A 16,583-nucleotide genomic window follows, 5' to 3' on the forward strand; every position below is an offset into this window, starting at 1 on the left:
GGAGGAAGATGCTTGGTGTCAGGTGTTTATTCTAAATTCTTAATTCATTGAGCAGCTGCAGGGCCTCTTGGTAATTCTCTCGCTACCCCAGTTCTGCTATAGGCTGAGTGCAGTAACACGTCCTTATCGCGCAGGGCAACATTTTGCTTTACAGTTACCGGTTGTTGCCTTGTATAATAGATGTCATCAGGAAATATGTCTTTTGTTCAAAAGCACTCTAAGAATGAGAAGCTTGTTCCGCAGTAAAGACAGATTACCAATACCATAAGCTAGTTACCTTTCCCAATGAAGGTTCTGAACGTAGAAAGCAGTACTTACTTAGATAAAATACCTTATGTCTAGCTGAAGCATGTAGCTTGTTCTAGCCAACCTTTACATACAAAAGTTCTACAAGTTTTGCAAAAGTATACTGAAAAGTTACTGACTTAAGTCATGCTCTAGGGGTACACTCTCTATAATCCTCTAGGAAAAAACAATTAAATTTTATGAAGGGAGGATGAAAACTTACCTTGAAATTCAATTGCTTGAACATGACTAGAATTAAACATTTACCATTGTTTTTCAAAGAAAAAGACAAAGGGTTTATCCTTTTGAAACATCTTTTTATAAGGCAAAGTGAACAAACTAACACAGTCCATTAGGAATTTTTTAAAATAGGCTTTAACACAGGAAATAAAGTTTAGGACTTAAAGCTGAATACAGTCTGTTTCCTAGACTTGTATAAAATCTGGAACGATCAAGGGAGATACACTATTATATACATTATTTGACACAGCAATAATTGTGAATCTTTGCAGCAGCTCTGGTATGCAGCATTCCTCCAACTTCTGCTTCAACACAAGTCTTCAGGACTGTTCTGAAAGCCAGTAATAAGTCTCCAAACAGTGTCTTCAGACATAATTCATTACACATAGTCTGTATTAAAATCATAGGCATCATCTTCATCTGCTGTCTTATCCAAGCTGAGTGATAGTGAATTGGAATGTTCGCTTTCTGAGAAAAGAAAATCATGTGTTAGTGAAACCAATGCAAGTGCTGGAGTACTAGAGACTATCCTTCAAGCCAGGGTTTTTAATACAGACCTGCTATCCGCTTTTCTGAATTTGTAGGGCTTGTTTGTTGTTTTCCAAGCTTTGCTTTCCTGGTGACCTGAACTTTGGTTTCCTACAAGTCAGAGAGGTCAGAGATATGTGTTTATGCAGGTATTGCTAATGAAGTCTCCCATGCAAATGAAACCTGGTAGAGGGGATGTCCCCTTGTATAGTTGGTCAGGAACACACTACCTTAGAACTGACTTAGAACAATGTTGTTTCCTTAACTAAACAAAAAGCCCAACCCTTATGTCCAGGAGAAAAGCTTTTTGATTACTCCTGGTGGCTCCACAGTGCCTACACATTCTCAGTTTATAGCAGGATACTGACTGGGTACTTGGTGTCGGGATCTAAACAGGTAGAAGCCTAATGAAACCCTGATTTACCTCTTTGACATCTTTTTCTTCTTCCACATCATCTTGATCATCATTGCTTTCTGTGAAATCCTCCTCTTCTTCTTCTTCCTCCCCCTCCTTGCCTGTTTCCAAGTTTTCCCACTCTGATGCTTCCTCTATCACTTTATTTTCCTCTATTGTCCCATTTGCCATACCAGGTGACTGGAAAATGATGCTGCTTGCTGGACTGGGGTATTTTAAAGCTGGTAAAAAAATAGGAAGTGTCAGTTAAGTCACTGTTAGACAGCACCAGATGTAATGCCTACCCCCTGAGAGGACAGCCATTTTAGGTCAGGGCTAAGAAAAGACAGTCTTGCCCCCTCCCTTCCACAAGACAGCACTCCCACATAAGCAGGTAGAACAAAGGACAATTCCCTGAGAATAGCTTTCCCTGAGGCATCTACAGAAGACTGCTAGGAGCTGAAAGACTTGGATTTGAGTATAGATTGTACTGAGTAAAATGTATTTTGTTGGCCTAATGAGCCAGTGTTTATGTGCTCTTCAACGTTCTTTTCCCCTATTTCCTACTGAGGACGGTTAGGTGAGATGAGCAGAAACTAAGAACTAGCAGGGGTAATTTGTGTTAAGACAGCACACAGATGCACTGTTCTCTTGCATCAGAATCCATTCTGTTCTTAAAAGGTTCATATTTACTGCATATTGGCAAAGCTATCATATAAACCCCAGGAGGACTTCCATTCAAAATCTCCCATTAAAACTACTACTACCACTCTTAATGGTAGCAGTGTGTTACAGTAACAGTCCTACCTTGAACAGTGGTGGTGTTTTCTTCTTCTAGGTTCTTTAAATTCCAACACTCCTGCATTTCAGCTATTTTGTCTTCTGTAAGATATGGTGGTGGTCTCTGAGATACTGGAGGTTGTGAGTGGTAGCTTACTTTAGCTCTGGGAAAATAAAATATCAGCATTAGAAAACAACCAAAGATAACATAGTTAAATAACTGTATTTAAAAATAAAACCCAGAGCACAAACCTCTCAAACTCCTCAACCTAACTACTCATTTATTATTGTCTGCTTAACAGCAGTTAAATAGCTATCTAAATTTGACTCTGAAGTTGTCAATAACACTGTTAAGTAGATAGCCCACTCCTTAGAGGAAAAAAAAATGGCATACTTTGTCACCACAAATCACTTGCCTGTAAAATCATGAGCTGCAAAAGCAGCTGAACCACTTGAGCAAGGGAAATAGTCACACTCAATTACCGATTCTGAGTTACATTTATTCCCATCCCCAGAATATAGGAACCACTATAAATTTCCACAGAAAACTTACCATGTCCTTTCCTGTCTGTGTAAGAGGACTACATGGACTCAGTATTTGAGAGGAAGGCAAATTCCCCTAACAGAGTTATAGCAGAAGTCAGCAAACTGGCTCTGGAGTAACATGCAACATGCTCTGACCCTTTCCATGTGCCCTTCACTACTTTAGAAAATTATCCATGGTTGGCGTTCTCTAAATCTGTTAGCCAATCCAGCTCTCTTTACCAAAGTAAAATGTGAGAAAGCAAAAAAAGAAAAAGAAAAAAAAAGCAGTCTCTCCTTTCTAAGTATTTCACAGGACTCAGGGCTTCTGCTGTGCTGGATTAACAGTGTGAAAAAGGTGAGCAGCATAAAGCAGAATTCATAGCATACCTACCCTGTCCAGTCACATAGTAGTAATTTAGCTATATTCTCTATGTCAGGAACACCTCCCTTTTTCAGCATACCCCTTTTCTGAGCAAGTAAAGTCAAAAACTCTTCAGTGTTCCTGAAATCTGGGATACTGTAGTGCATCATTACCTAATGCAAAAGAAAATGGTAGATTCAGAAAGAGATACCCACTTTTATCTTAGTTTTAGGAATAAAAGAGCAAATCAAATTGGATTACAATGAGGATGAACAACTATGTGAAGAGCTGTTTTTCTTTTGCATGTGGGAGTACACATTACAAAGCAAAATGTCTACTTCATCAACAAATTCATCTGCCATTCACCCATACTAGTGGGTGTACAGAGACAGCACAGTGGTTAGTGAAAACACAGTTATCACAGAACTGAATGGGGATCAGGCTTAAATTAATGTACTTGAAACTAGAGTGAAATCAGAGTTGGATCTGAGGTCTTCACTGTAATAATAGGAAGCAGTGAGAATATCTTCATTTTTCACTCTGTGATACTGTAATGAAATCTTAAAAGCAGGGTTTTTTAAAAATCAGAAAAGTTATTGGGAAAATAGACTCTGGCTGACAGGATCCTGGCATGCTGTTTCTGCCTTCTGTTTATAAGGATGAAAGTTCACACTTAGCATTGGATACACTAGCCAAAGTTTGCTACTCTGTATGGTTAGGGGAAAGCAGTGCAAAAGCTACCAGAATTAGTTGAAGTAAAATGAACTTTCGTTATTGGCCTAAGCAGCCTACAGAGAAGTCAAATTCAGTGAGAGATGGGGAAAAAGGTGGAGCTCACCTGCTGTTTACTGCAGTGATTTAGAATGGCATCTACTCCTTCAAGCACATCTGCTGAGTCTGATTCTTCAGTGTCTATGATACTTCTCAAGGCCAGTGCCAGTGCACTGTTGGAAGGATCTGCAATTATACTTGGACTGTCTAACATCTTTGTCTGTTTATCAATGTGCACAATTTGCATGGACCTATTCAGAGAGAAAGGCACTGTTAGTAAAGATAATCAACTAGCAAAGGACTGGTAATGGTGAGGAATGCAAGACAAAGCTCAGCATTGGATTGAATGCACTTCATCCAGAGTCAGTTTCAGTGCTTTCTCATCATATGCTTTGTGTAGGACAGAAATCTAGGTGTACCAAAAGAGCAAGCTTATACACTATATTCTCTCCTGACAGCTTGCATCACACAGATCAGTATCTTTCACCCTGGAAAACTGAAACATGCATTTAAACCTGCACACAGGGGCATACTTTGCCCCTAATGGATGGAAATTGTACACAAACAAACTCGAGGTGATCAGAACACAAAAACGGAGAAAGGAACAGCTTTTTTCAGACTTGGCTTACTTGGTAACACCTCTTGCTAGGCCAACATTGCAAGCACGAACTCCTTTAAGACTGTTGATTATGCTGCTCTTTCCCACATTAGGGAAACCTGAAGAAAACCACAGAAATCCTTGTAAGTTAAATAAGAAAACTCAACCTATGTAACACTGATCAAAACTGCTTCTTCCAGGTGTCTTTGTTAAAGTACATCTTCAGTGTGAGATCAGAGTTGGATCTGAAGTCTTCACTACAGAAGTAAGACAAAGTCTGTATCCTCATTTCTCACACTGATAATAAAAACACTGAATGTAACACCACAAATCTTATCAGGTAAGAGGAGGGCAGTGCAAGCTGCATGGTATGTAACCTGCTTCTCTTGTTTCCCTAAGTTGGTGAATCAGCTAAGGCCTTACACAATGTGGCTTCCACAGATCACATACACTACATGCATTTAAGTGCAATGTAGATTGCTGTCAACTGAAGTACTACAATAATGAGTCTTAGATGAAGGTAAGAATAATGACTAGAAAGCCCATTAGCAAGTCATGTGTTAGTTGTTTTACCCAATTTATAATGCAGGATATGAAAGCTTTATGGGAGAAGGAAACTCCTCCTGTCTCTCCAAACGCTTACCTACTACCCCAACCTGAATGGCTTTGTTTTGAGTCTTCCTGTGCTGTTGAAGAAGTTTCAAAAGGCATTTGCTTCCAAAACATTCCGTGGTTCTTGATAAGTCAACACGTGCACGTCTTTTTTTGAACTGTTCCTGCTACAGGATTCAAAGGCAAAAAACACCCATGGTCAGGAGCTATTTAGGAAGATCAATAAATCTAAGCATATATATTTATCTACTGTAATGTTTCCAACTCCTATCCTCCATTAGATTATGTTACTGTGTTCTTCTAAACAGAAGAAATTAGTTTAATAAGAAATTGGCTAATCAGTTAAGTGACAGTAAAAAAGGTAGCTGTCGACTACTAAGAGAAAAAGGAATGTGAACCGATGTAGAGGTGTTGTGACGTCAGTTCAGGCTGTATTGCAGTTTTGTTGTGCAACCATAAAATAACCATGTACATTTAGATGGTAGAATTCTTAAATCTGCAACTTCACTCAAAAGACTTCAATTTTTTGAAGGATTTGAAGACCTGCTCTCTGCATTGCAGTTCCTTGCCATTTCACAGGAGGGTCTATTTCACTATGCTGTTATCAGGGTTAAGGCATGTGAAGCATTATGTATTAATACACATTCAACTCGAACGAGCATCTTCAAAGAGTTGAGACTAGGACACAGGGAGCTAACCCCTTTATACTCTTCATGAAGTAATGTCAGGTGCTACCTTTATTGATCGCCAGTCAGGATGAATGCAGTAGTATAGCCTGCACCACTTTATCTACAAAACAACTCAGATATAACTGGTGCAACCATCCTATGTAGAAGATGAAAAATTCCTCATCTTCCTCCCCTCACTGTCCTTCTTACAGTAGAAAAAAAGACTTGCTTTTATTCTAGTCCAGCATCCTGGGCACAAATAACAATATGTATTTCAACAGCAAGAATTCGCCCACTGTACCACAAAGCTTAGTCAAAATGCACAGGCATATCCATTAGTCACAGCAGTATAATCAAACTAGGGGAAAAGGAATTTTAAAGAACAAGAGTTCCTGTTTCTCAACACATTTCAACATGTATGATTGCAAACACATATGACTTAGTCATGAAACAGCCTGCAGTGCTCTTACCATTGTCCTGTCCTTCATCAGTGTTGCTGATTTAAAAGCAACCGTTGGAAACTCCTTCTTCAAATAATGCAACCATTTCTCCAAGTTCTCCTTTGGCACTAAATCTGGAAAAAAGAGCAGTCCTTTCACTTCTGTGAATCTTAAATGTCACTGTGTGGAGGAAATCTAATGTATCAGGAACCAGGCTGTATTTTGTCTATTTAGTATGTTTCTTTACTAGGGTTTTCAGCCAAACTTTACTTGTCATAAAGTACTGGGTATGTTCCCCAAAGGCACCCAGTGTTGCAAGTTTTAGTCTTTATTTTCTGCCTCAAGCAGAACATACTACAATTACACTTTTGGCCCCTTTATCAGGTTTTTAATGCTGGGGTCTTACTAGGAGACTTTTTATGGTACAGAGTGATGTTCTGTGAAGGATTATCCCATCATCCCTGCAAAGGCTACTCTAATACAAAGTTCCCTTTGCTCTTGCTCTTTGTATTTTCTTTTTTCCCCGCTGGTAACTCAGTAATTTCCAGCCTTTTTAGCTGGTTTCACCTGCTTTTGCGTGGATTCTTTCATACAGCAATGGAAGGCAGAAAATACTTCCCAAAGCCAAATTTCAAATCCAACTATTGCATCGATTTGCTGATCCTTAACTCCCCATTGCCTCAGTGGGGACCAGCATTGTGACCTCTGCCTACTCACCTACGTTCACAAAAATGTTATAAAAATTTTAAGATCTTTAACTTCTGTCAAATTTGGCTGAGACTGGCCAATGCCTTCAGAATTTATTGCAAAAGAAAGGGGCTAATGTGCATTTACCTGTCTGTGGTGTTTTCTTAGCAAACTAGACCAAAAGGTGGAGGAAATGTGACCCCGTCAGTAGGGCAGCGAGCTCAGAGTTGGATCTTATGTCTTCAAGGGAATCTCAGATTCCTTTAAAATCTTCTTCATAGCTCACCTACCACAGAACCACACAGTGACCAAGTAACACTTCAAGGAAACCTGTGCTTCTTACCAATTTTGTTCAGAACCAACAGTAGCTTTTTGTCTCCTCCAGAGCAAGTTACAGCTTGCTCCAGTTGAGGACACCGGCAGCCCATTGGATCTCTTGCATCTAAAACCTCTAGAACCACATCTGAGGCCTCAATTACCTAGGTCAGAAAAAAGAGAGAAGACTCTCAAATAAGACATGACAGACCATTTGACAGATAACAACTCTGGAATAGCTGTGGCTTGCAACAGTTACTGTTGAATTTCACAGAATGATTGGTGAGGTTTCATACGACTGTTCTTGTTTGAGCTCCTTTCTTCTGAACTACAAACCAGAAAGCTGAAGCAATTTTCATCTTTTTCCTCCAAAGGCAAGAAATCCTTAGACACTGGTACCTCATTACTACAAGAGCTCTTTGATCATTCAGTGTGTACTGACATTGGCCCAAGAAGTCTAACGCCTCAAAGTGCTGGATGTCTCACTAGCTCACACCAGACAAGACTGAAACCCTCCCAGTTTCTGTTGTAAAATCCCTTACTTCAGTGTTGAAGTTTATCACAAGCAACCTTTATACTCATTAGCAGCTGCACAGTAATGCAAAGAAGGAAAGTAACAAGTGGTCTCATTGCTGACTCTTATATAAAAATAGTTGAAGCGTCTCACCTTCTTGAGCTCCCTGCAGAATGATTTCTTTGAATTTTTATCCAGCAGATTGTTAGTCTTTGCTTTAGATTTGCCAGAGGATTCCTGAATGCAAATAAAAATGAAAGGGAATGATTTAACTGAGAATTAGTGTATACTTGTGTGCATATACAGCATGAAAATACAACACGTAACATACTGCTTATGAAGATGTAGTTTCAGGATGACTTTTATTGCTTCCATAAGCTTCAAAGAATCAAAATCATACCAGACACCTACCTTTCCCTCTGCTTTTTCCTTGACTTTGGCTGCATTCTTTTTAGCTTCAAGCTTCCTCTTCTTTTCATGTTCTTTCTGTCTGTTGAGCTTCTGCTTTTGTTTTAGTTCTTCAAGCTGATTACAAACAAAAACCCAAGCCAGATAAAACACATTTGAAGGTGGTAAGGAAGACTGCTCTTTCTCCCTGTTTACTTATTTCTGACCAAAGTTCCTGAGACAGCTTAGTTAGAATTCATGGCTGGCCAAGTGACACTGGGAACTTTTTTTGCATCCTACTCTGGAAAGAATACTGTTGCCTTCAATTGCCTTAAAACCAGAGGCGATACATCTATTAGCTAGACCCCAAAATAACAGCCATGCAGCAACGACATTACAACTGATAAGGGTGCTGCTCTCATGTCACATTACTCCACGCTGCAGACAGCAGATCCTTATTTTCTGTATGATCACATAATGCCAAGACTTAACTTCTAGCATTCTGATGGGACACCTATGTATGTTAGCATCACAGGCAATTTGGGTTACATTAGAAATGAAACTTCCAGCATGATTTATACATACAGTGATGAAATGGAGGTTAAAAATAAAAGAACAAACTGTTACACACTGTATAATGCTGGAAATAAATATATTATTTTTCAAAAGTACATGTCTACTAGGACCATTTACAGTCTAGCACGATTGCACCTCTGGATGCGCACGTGCACACAAAGCTTCCTTGAAGATAGGAATGGTCTCAGTTCTTGTCCTTTTTACCACAAACTGTATTTTACCCTCTGCTTTCTTTGCTCCGCTTCCCGTAGAAGCTCTTCCTTAAATGGTGCAGCACTGGGAACACCGGGATCTTTCTTGGGCTTTTTGCGTCCACGTTTTTTGGCCTCCTTTCTGACTTTTCGGTGGTGTTCTCTGATCTGAAGACAGCAACAAGAATATTTTCTCAGTCTAAGGCAAAAAAAAAAAGGGTTGTATCCTTCCTCTTTACAGATACAGAGTAAAAAAGGGTACGTTTCTGACTTGAGATTGAAGTCTTTCGATTGCATAATGTCTCACTGTAAAGCTACACTTGAACGTACCAGCACAAAATAATGCAAAATGTAACGACGTAAAAAAACCTACACTCCTTTCTACATTGTCCTTCAGCCTAGGGTAACTGGAAAGCAAATTCCTCACTACAGTCCAGACTCCTTAACGTTCAATGTAACATCCTCGTTGTGTGCATGCATACGCACAACATGTTTCCGTAATAATATATAAAAAAATGCTTTTAGCGTTAAACTAGTTAGCATGGAGCTTTAATTAGAAAACGACACCCCCCCCCCCGGCCCGCTCCGTGGGGCAGGGGCAGCCCGGGGGGCTCCCCACCGCCCCCAGAGCCGGGACTCACCTTCTTCTGGATCTTGTAGCGCTTGTGGCAGGTCAGCCTCTTGCTGGCTTTCTTCAGCTCTGCAAGGCACCGCGTCCCTCAGCGCCGGCTCCCGCCGCCCCGGGGACAGCCCCGCCGCTCACGGGCGCCCGGGGAAGCGGCCGAGCTCCCACCGCCGCCCTTCCCTCCAGCCCCGGTGTGCGTCCGATTCCCCCGCCCCGGCCCGCCGCCGTTCGCTCCGCCACGGGCGGCCGACTCCACCGCCCGTCCCCCCCCCCCCCCCCCCCCCCCCGAATCCCCACCCGCCGCCGTTCCCCCGGTCCCGGGCCGCCGCCCGCCCCCGCCATTCCCTCGCCCCCGAGCGCTGGCCGGCGATAGTGCCCGAGGCCCGCGGCCACCGGTGCCCCCCGCTCCCGCCGCTCACTGGGCCGCTTCATGGCGCCGCGCTCTGGCCGCTGCCCCACGTGGAAGGCCGCGCTCCTTCCTCCTCCCGCCGGCGGGCGCTGCCGTAAAGCGAAGCGGCCCTTCCTCGCCTGAGGTGTCGCGCGGGCTCGGCGCGTTTGGCGGCCGGGCGGGCTTTGCGGCAGCGGCGGGCTCGGCGGTACGGAGAGGCGGCGGCGGCGGCGGCACCGAGGGGCAGCGGCAGCAGCGGTGGCGGGGCGGGCGGCGGAGGGCGAGTGCGGCCGCGGCTGTCGGAGGCGGAGCGCAGCCGGCTGGGTGAGCGGAGCGGCGCGGCGCCGGAGTCGCGCAGGCGGGGCGGCGGGCCGAAGCCAGGAGGCCGCTGCCTCCCTTTGTGTGGCCGCCGCGGGGAGGCAGCGCCGCCCGGCCGCGCAGCAGCTCCGCCACGGCGGGCCCCGTGCCGGGCCCGCGGGCGCCCAGCTCCTCCGCCCTCTCCCGTCACCTTCCCCCGTCCCCGCCTCCCGCGGCGACCCCGACCCCCGGCCCCGGGCGCGGCCCCCTCAGCGTCGCCGTCCCTCAGCGGCGTCCCGGCCGCGGTGTCTCCCTCGGTTCCTCCCCGCGGTGTCCTCCCCGCTGCGCCGTCCCGTCCCGTCCCGTCAGCGGGCCGAGCTGGCAGCGGTGACAGCGGAGGCCGGGGCCTCCGGAGCGAGGCCCGAGGGGCGGGAGCGGGTCCTGCCCGGTGTGGGTGGGTGGGTGGGTGGGTGGGTGGCAGCGCGGGTCGGGGAGGGGACGTCGTCCTGTCAGGCCGTGAGGGCGCAGGCTGGCCCGGTGCCCGAAAAGGTGTTTTTCTTTGTCTCTTTCGTCTGCTGCCAACAATAACACCTCATAAACTGAGCAGGGTGCGAGCCGGGTGCAGGCGGGGGCCCGCCTGCGGGACGGTTTGGGGGAATTACGTGTTTTGCCTCTTTGTTTCTTGTCCCACTGTTGATAAGAGGATCTATGTGCTGTGCCTCTCACTTCTTCACCAACTTTCTCCTTTTATAGCGTCTGGTTGTTGCCCTCCCCCTTTTCCTATGTTGTAGCGGGTTTCAGTGTGATCGGTAATCGGGGAAAATTCTGGCTGTGTTTCCCTCCCATGTTCCGTTGGCTAAATTCGGCATGATTTAGCGAGTATTTCTGTTGAAACGTGGGAGATCCTGATAACGATAGAATACTTTCTGTGGTATCTATCGGCTTTTAGCTTTTTTGTACTTGGAGGCAGAAAACGAAATGTGCGCTAGAACCTCATTGGCTTGTTTTAGGCGTGTTATTCAAATGCATGTAAAAACTGTTCATTTAATGAAGTCAGACTGGGTAATACTTGTGGCGATCAGTCTAATACAGCTTTCAGGAGAGGCAGTCTTCCACCCGTTGTGTATATATTAGTATACATGTATATTAGTAATGGCCAAAGCATTTCTTATAGAGATGTCTATGGTTATGTGACATTTTTATGGGCGGTCTGAGCAATTATTAAGAAGACACTTAAGCTCCTGTTGCACAGGAGATGCCTTGTTTGTAGCGGTGGAGATTCTTGGTGTGACTGTTGAGAGACTTGTGAGTTAGCAGTTACATTGCAGAAGAAAGTCTAGGAGACATGTTCTTAAGTAAAACAGAGTGCATTTCTGTGCACAGTAGGATTATCTGTGTTTATGAGCATGGAGATCTAGAGAGAAGTTTGCATTTGGAGCCTGATGCTCAGTAGGAGTTTTACGTAAGCAGTTCTCTCACTGAGTATTCATGATGTTGTTCAGACTGATATGTGTTTTGCACCTTCCTCGGTTATTAGAGGAGAAAAATGGTTTTGGAGGCTGTGTACAGAATGGCCAGGTGTTTTGATTATACAAGTGTACGCCAGCGTCTGCATATGGCTGAGAGCCGCAGCGTACATGCCTCAGATGACGGACATGGAGAAGCCTATATGCAGTTTGCAGGCAGGTGCTGGCTGGGGGGTCCCCAGATCTTTATTTCAGGATGGGATTGGACTGAGTGTACTTTTGGATTCCTGGGTGAATCAGAATTATTGATTCCATTAGTCCCTCCTGCCTTTCTTTCACAACCAAGAACTTGTGTTTTCTAGCAGCCTCCACATCAGCACACGCCTAGTGTTAGCCATTCGATACTGTAGCTCTGGGATAGAAGTTGGAGGCAGTGCCAAAAGCGACGGGCTGATTGACCGTTCCTGAGATGAATTGCCTGCTAATAAAGCACAGTTTCCCTGTATGTGCGTGTTACGCAAATGTCCAGAATACCAAAGAGGAAAACAGTCTCTCTGGGGTTTGATTGAAGACAGTAGTTGCATGAACTGAATAGAAGCAATCATTTTGCCATAAAATGGTTCTGTACATTTCACGTGGAATTTCTGAAAAAAAATCAGACGTGGAAACTGCTTAGGAATTGAAACAGGTATATCTTTAGTGAACCTGTATGACTGGATATGTAATGTTGCTTACTTAGGAGGATAAAAATCCACTCTGAAGACTGCTGGAGGTGCATCATCACTAGAGTCTATTAAATGTTTCTTGACCTTAAAAATTATTTTCTTATTGTTATAAGCACTGTACTACTTCAGATTCTGTAAGTTTTACTGCTTTCTGGTTTTTACTCTCAGGTCAGATATTGCTTATGTTTACTCCTGCTCTTCTTCATGAATCATTCTCTAGCAAGTGGCTAGAAATCTGTAATACGTATTCAGAAACATTAGAGAAATGTGTTTTTACTGTAAAAATGACAGAAATGTCTAGCGTTCTGTGTACAAAATTACTTTGTAGAGTTTCTGCTAGGCTAAAAATAGTTACCTTCTGTTTCTTGCTTTTTTTCTCTGTCACTGTAATTATTCAATGTATTCTTTGATTTTATTCTTTAATTATCTATCTACTCTCAGTTTTCTTCTCTCTCTCTTTCCGTTTTCTTGTCTTCCAGTTTTGACTGTACTAACACCATTGCTGGTTAGCTACTCTTAGAGTGTTACCTTCTCCCAGTATCTTTACTTGGCCATCAGACACTATGAGGAGACTGGCTTTTCGAGGTGCTGGTTGTACTCTGGTAAATCTGGTAAATTATTGATTGTATGTGCACCATTCTCTCCATTCCTCTGCCTTAGGCTTTTGCTTTTCTTTATCCTAACTGTTAATTATTCCTGCCTTATTCTTATTCATCTCATTTGTGTGCTTGAAATTAATTCTGTCTCTAACATAAATGCTCGAATGCAGTTATGTTGTGCTGCTATACCTTGTAAATCAACTGTGTGCTTCCTAGGAGAAATTCCTTGATTTGGTTGGAAAACGGGTATAGGCTGGGATAGATGGATCTATTCTGTCTTCAGCCTTTGAGACAGCTACAAATAAAGATATTTTTCTGATGCTGTCACTGGAAGTTGGGAAAGAGCCAAGAACTTGTTCCGTAAATCACCATAGTTGTTGGATGGTGGTTATTCATTTGTCACTGTGTTGGTAAATGGAAAACTATGGCCAATAAAGGAGGTGGCTTTTTCTACTTCTTCGTGATTGAGCCGTTCATCCTACACATAAAGTGGGAGTGGTAGGTCACATGATGGTCCAGACCTTTTTTTGGCTTCAGTCTAAGACAAGGTATTCAGTAGCTGTTTGATTTTTCATTTGTAATTTGTTTTCTCTGTGGTTTTTTAGTTTGTTTGTTTGTTTGTTTGGGGTTTTTGTGTGGTTGTTGGTTGTTGGTTTTTTGTTTTTTTTTTAATTTAACATGGAATTACATGCATTTACACCAGAACTAAGCACATGTCTCTGTACAGCTTTTTCCTTTTAAGCAGCGGTTCTCGCTTAGTTATCATGCATGGGATGAGGTATCAAAGTGTAGATAGTTTTAAGAACATATCCTAGTAAGAGCTGCTAAATTAATCTTCATCACGGTGAGCCCTAGGCTTCCTGACATTTCTGTCATTGGTGACATTAAAACTGTAGGACCACTCTGATTTCTCTTTACTCCTGCCAATTTTCAAAAAGCTGGTATTTAGATATATGGCTTAACTGAACTCTAGTATATAACAAACATATGTAACTCATCCTAAGCATTGCTAACTTTATAGTTAGCTCTCACCAGAGAGTTTGGATGCAATGCCATGAGTTTAAGAACGTCTCTATTCATTATAGAAGAAGTTGGATTCCATGGGTTCCAAGAGGCGAAGAGCTACCTCGCCTTCCAGCAGCGTCAGCGGAGGAGACTTTGATGACGGCCACCACTCCACGAATATACCAGGCCCAAGCAGAAAGAGGAGGAGACTTTCCAATCTCCCAACTGTAGATCCTGTTAGTACCTTCTTATTATGCACAACTTTTTTGAGGGGGGATACTGTATCCCTGCCTGGGAAATGCTGGATTTTAAAATGGATGATCATATGTAGCACATACACACTGGCCCTGAATCTGTTGTTGCCTTTGTTTAGGATCTTGTTCAGCTTTGGCTTGTTCTTGTCTCCCCAATTTCATCTTTTTCTTTCCCATTTTCCTTTTGCTGCTTTTCTTTTCTTGCTGATGATTTTAGCAGATGGAAGGGTGTTGGAGAAGGAGCTGAAATCATAACATGCAGAAGTTGAGAGCTGTGTCTGAATAGCAAATGCAGAGAGAGATAAGTGGGGAACAGCACAGGCAGCGATTGCTGAAGTGTACAATGTCTCTGTTATGCCTTTGATTTAGTAGTCTAATTTTAATTAATTGCAGGGCAGAAGAACCCCTGTTGTTGTTTTAGATGTCTATAACTCGGAGAGAATTGTACTGAATTAATTTACATTTTGGGTGTCTTACTTAGAATTAGCATTGAAAGAAAGCTCCCTGTGTTCAAAAAAATAAACTAAAATTCTGCAGTACCTGGCATACTTGTCAGGTATCGTACTAATGTAGGAGATGCGCTGATTTCTTCACACTTCTGCTTTAGAGCACGCTGTGGATTGGCAGCTTGTCTTTCCCATTGTAAGCAGGCTTTGATTTGTTACCCCCTTAAAATTTTCTCCTTTTTCGTTACTTTGTTGTTCTTACATTTTAGATTGCTGTATGCCATGAACTTTACAACACCATCAGAGATTACAAAGATGAACAAGGCAGGCTCCTTTGTGAGCTTTTCATTAGGGCACCGAAGCGAAGGTAAGACCATGGTTCTGGTTAAGCCTTGAATGTGAGATTTAATCAGGGAGTAAGTGGATATTGAGGAATACTTCAGCATTAATAGCTGTGATAAATTTAAGCTAAATTTGTCATAGTTTCCCACCAGTGTTTGATCCGAGTATTTGATGTAATTATTCAATGGGACATGCTAACACTGGTGCCCTTTTTCAGTCAAAAAAGGATACAATGAATTAATTTAAAATGTTTCTTGTGACACCTGCCTAAAACATTTATGCCTTTGACTATAAAATATTCCACATAAGTGGTGGAATGTAATGCTAAGGGCATATCTTGGGAAGATTAATGGAAGTGACCCTTGCAAATGCAGTAGATAAAGTAAGAGACTGAATTTTATCTCAAACTCAGAAAATTGAGGATGATAACAGAACATGTAATAAAGTAAGCCTACTAATAGACCACTGTCCAGGTCTTTTAGCTGTAACAAAAACTTACTGGAACTTTTCTTTGTTTTATTTAGTCATAGACACATACAAACTTTAGTGCTGTGGTTTTGGTTTTACCGCTTGGAATATAATGCCTGTTTTTGTGATTGCAACAGAAATCAGCCAGATTATTATGAAGTGGTTTCTCAGCCAATCGATCTAATGAAAATCCAACAAAAGCTAAAGATGGAGGAATATGATGATGTGAATGTGCTGACTGCTGATTTTCAGCTTCTCTTTAACAATGCGAAGGCTTACTATAAGGTGAGGAAAATACATATAAAGGCTCAAATTCATTGTAAAAGTGGTAGAGACATGTTCAAATTCTTCCTTGGTTTGGCAAAAAACCTTTTCAATTTAGCCTTTGTTGTTGGTAAGAGAAAGCATACGGTGCAGTTATTTGCATATATATTCCCGTACGGTTGACCGTATCTTTGTAAGATGTCCTACCATAGGAATCTTTTTATGGAAAACTATAGAATAATGTGGGGAGAATCTTCATGTAGTTTTCCAAAAGAGAGAGGAAGCAAAAATAGAGATGTAAACTGAGAAGAATACTCTTCTATCAAAGCTTTCCCATTTCACAACACACTCTGTCTAACCTTTTGGAATGGAAAAAAGATTTTTTTTTTTTTCTCAAAAGGAAGAGTTTATAAATAAGCAAGCATACAGTAGGAGCGTTGAATCTTTCTCTTTCACTGGCCACTTAATAATATGAAAAAAAGGCACATTGATTATCGTGGTCAGTGTTGATAGATTGTGAGTGTACATGATGATATATTTCATCAAGGGTGCAATCCCCATGTCCATTCCCTCAAACTGGGTGTATGTTTTATTTTGGATGTTAATGGTTTTTATTGCAGTTGCTGTAAGGAAGTGGGGAAAAAAAAATTGGATTAATCTTGTTTAATGGAAGGCTATGTTAAATACGTAAAACAGTGAAATTGTATTTAGTGACTGAGATGATACAGCAAATCTAAAACTGCTAATATTACCTTTCATATGTCTTTGACTTTGGAGATGATCCAAATGACTGCTTTTTGAATAACCCAACCAGCCTAACGAGGTGACATTC

At 42.4% G+C, this 16,583-nt stretch overlaps 2 protein-coding genes and 4 non-coding genes across 21 annotated transcripts in view; 1 reads left to right on the forward strand and 5 right to left on the reverse strand.

The window, feature by feature from the left end:
• Positions 1–11: 11 nt before the first annotated feature.
• GNL3 (G protein nucleolar 3) lies at positions 12–10,042 on the reverse strand. Its single transcript, XM_052777436.1, has 15 exons — positions 9,917–10,042; positions 9,514–9,572; positions 8,903–9,040; positions 8,130–8,243; positions 7,872–7,955; positions 7,233–7,368; positions 6,233–6,336; positions 5,126–5,261; positions 4,514–4,601; positions 3,952–4,135; positions 3,144–3,286; positions 2,255–2,391; positions 1,478–1,689; positions 1,083–1,164; positions 12–993 (listed from the first exon to the last, which is right to left on the reverse strand). Exons 1-15 carry the CDS (start codon positions 9,927–9,929, stop codon positions 905–907), a joined length of 1,719 nt encoding a protein of 572 aa, XP_052633396.1. The 5' UTR covers positions 9,930–10,042; the 3' UTR covers positions 12–904.
• LOC128137925 (small nucleolar RNA SNORD19) lies at positions 3,575–3,650 on the reverse strand. Its single transcript, XR_008233911.1, has one exon. It is a non-coding gene; the product is annotated as a small nucleolar RNA SNORD19 (small nucleolar RNA).
• On the reverse strand, positions 4,206–4,283 carry LOC128137927 (small nucleolar RNA SNORD69). Its single transcript, XR_008233913.1, has one exon. It is a non-coding gene; the product is annotated as a small nucleolar RNA SNORD69 (small nucleolar RNA).
• Positions 4,703–4,776, reverse strand: LOC128137926 (small nucleolar RNA SNORD19). The gene has a single exon (XR_008233912.1). It is a non-coding gene; the product is annotated as a small nucleolar RNA SNORD19 (small nucleolar RNA).
• LOC128137923 (small nucleolar RNA SNORD19) lies at positions 7,101–7,173 on the reverse strand. The gene has a single exon (XR_008233910.1). It is a non-coding gene; the product is annotated as a small nucleolar RNA SNORD19 (small nucleolar RNA).
• Positions 10,043–10,078: 36 nt separating the features above from the next.
• PBRM1 (polybromo 1) overlaps positions 10,079–16,583 on the forward strand; it is a 69,457-nt gene continuing 62,952 nt past the window's right edge. For 5 of the 16 annotated variants that reach the window (XM_052777408.1, XM_052777418.1, XM_052777421.1 and 2 more), the window contains exons 1-5: positions 10,100–10,209; positions 12,853–12,984; positions 14,058–14,213; positions 14,947–15,044; positions 15,625–15,772. In XM_052777408.1, the coding sequence (XP_052633368.1) occupies positions 12,937–12,984; positions 14,058–14,213; positions 14,947–15,044; positions 15,625–15,772 (450 nt within the window). In that variant the 5' untranslated portion in view covers positions 10,100–10,209; positions 12,853–12,936. Of the gene's footprint in view, positions 10,210–12,852; positions 12,985–14,057; positions 14,214–14,946; positions 15,045–15,624; positions 15,773–16,583 lie in introns of all 16 variants that reach the window. The other 11 variants (XM_052777410.1, XM_052777419.1, XM_052777422.1 and 8 more) reach the window with 6 other exon arrangements.

This window comes from Harpia harpyja, chromosome Z, assembly GCF_026419915.1.
Source record: "Harpia harpyja isolate bHarHar1 chromosome Z, bHarHar1 primary haplotype, whole genome shotgun sequence".
Lineage (NCBI taxonomy): Eukaryota > Metazoa > Chordata > Aves > Accipitriformes > Accipitridae > Harpia > Harpia harpyja.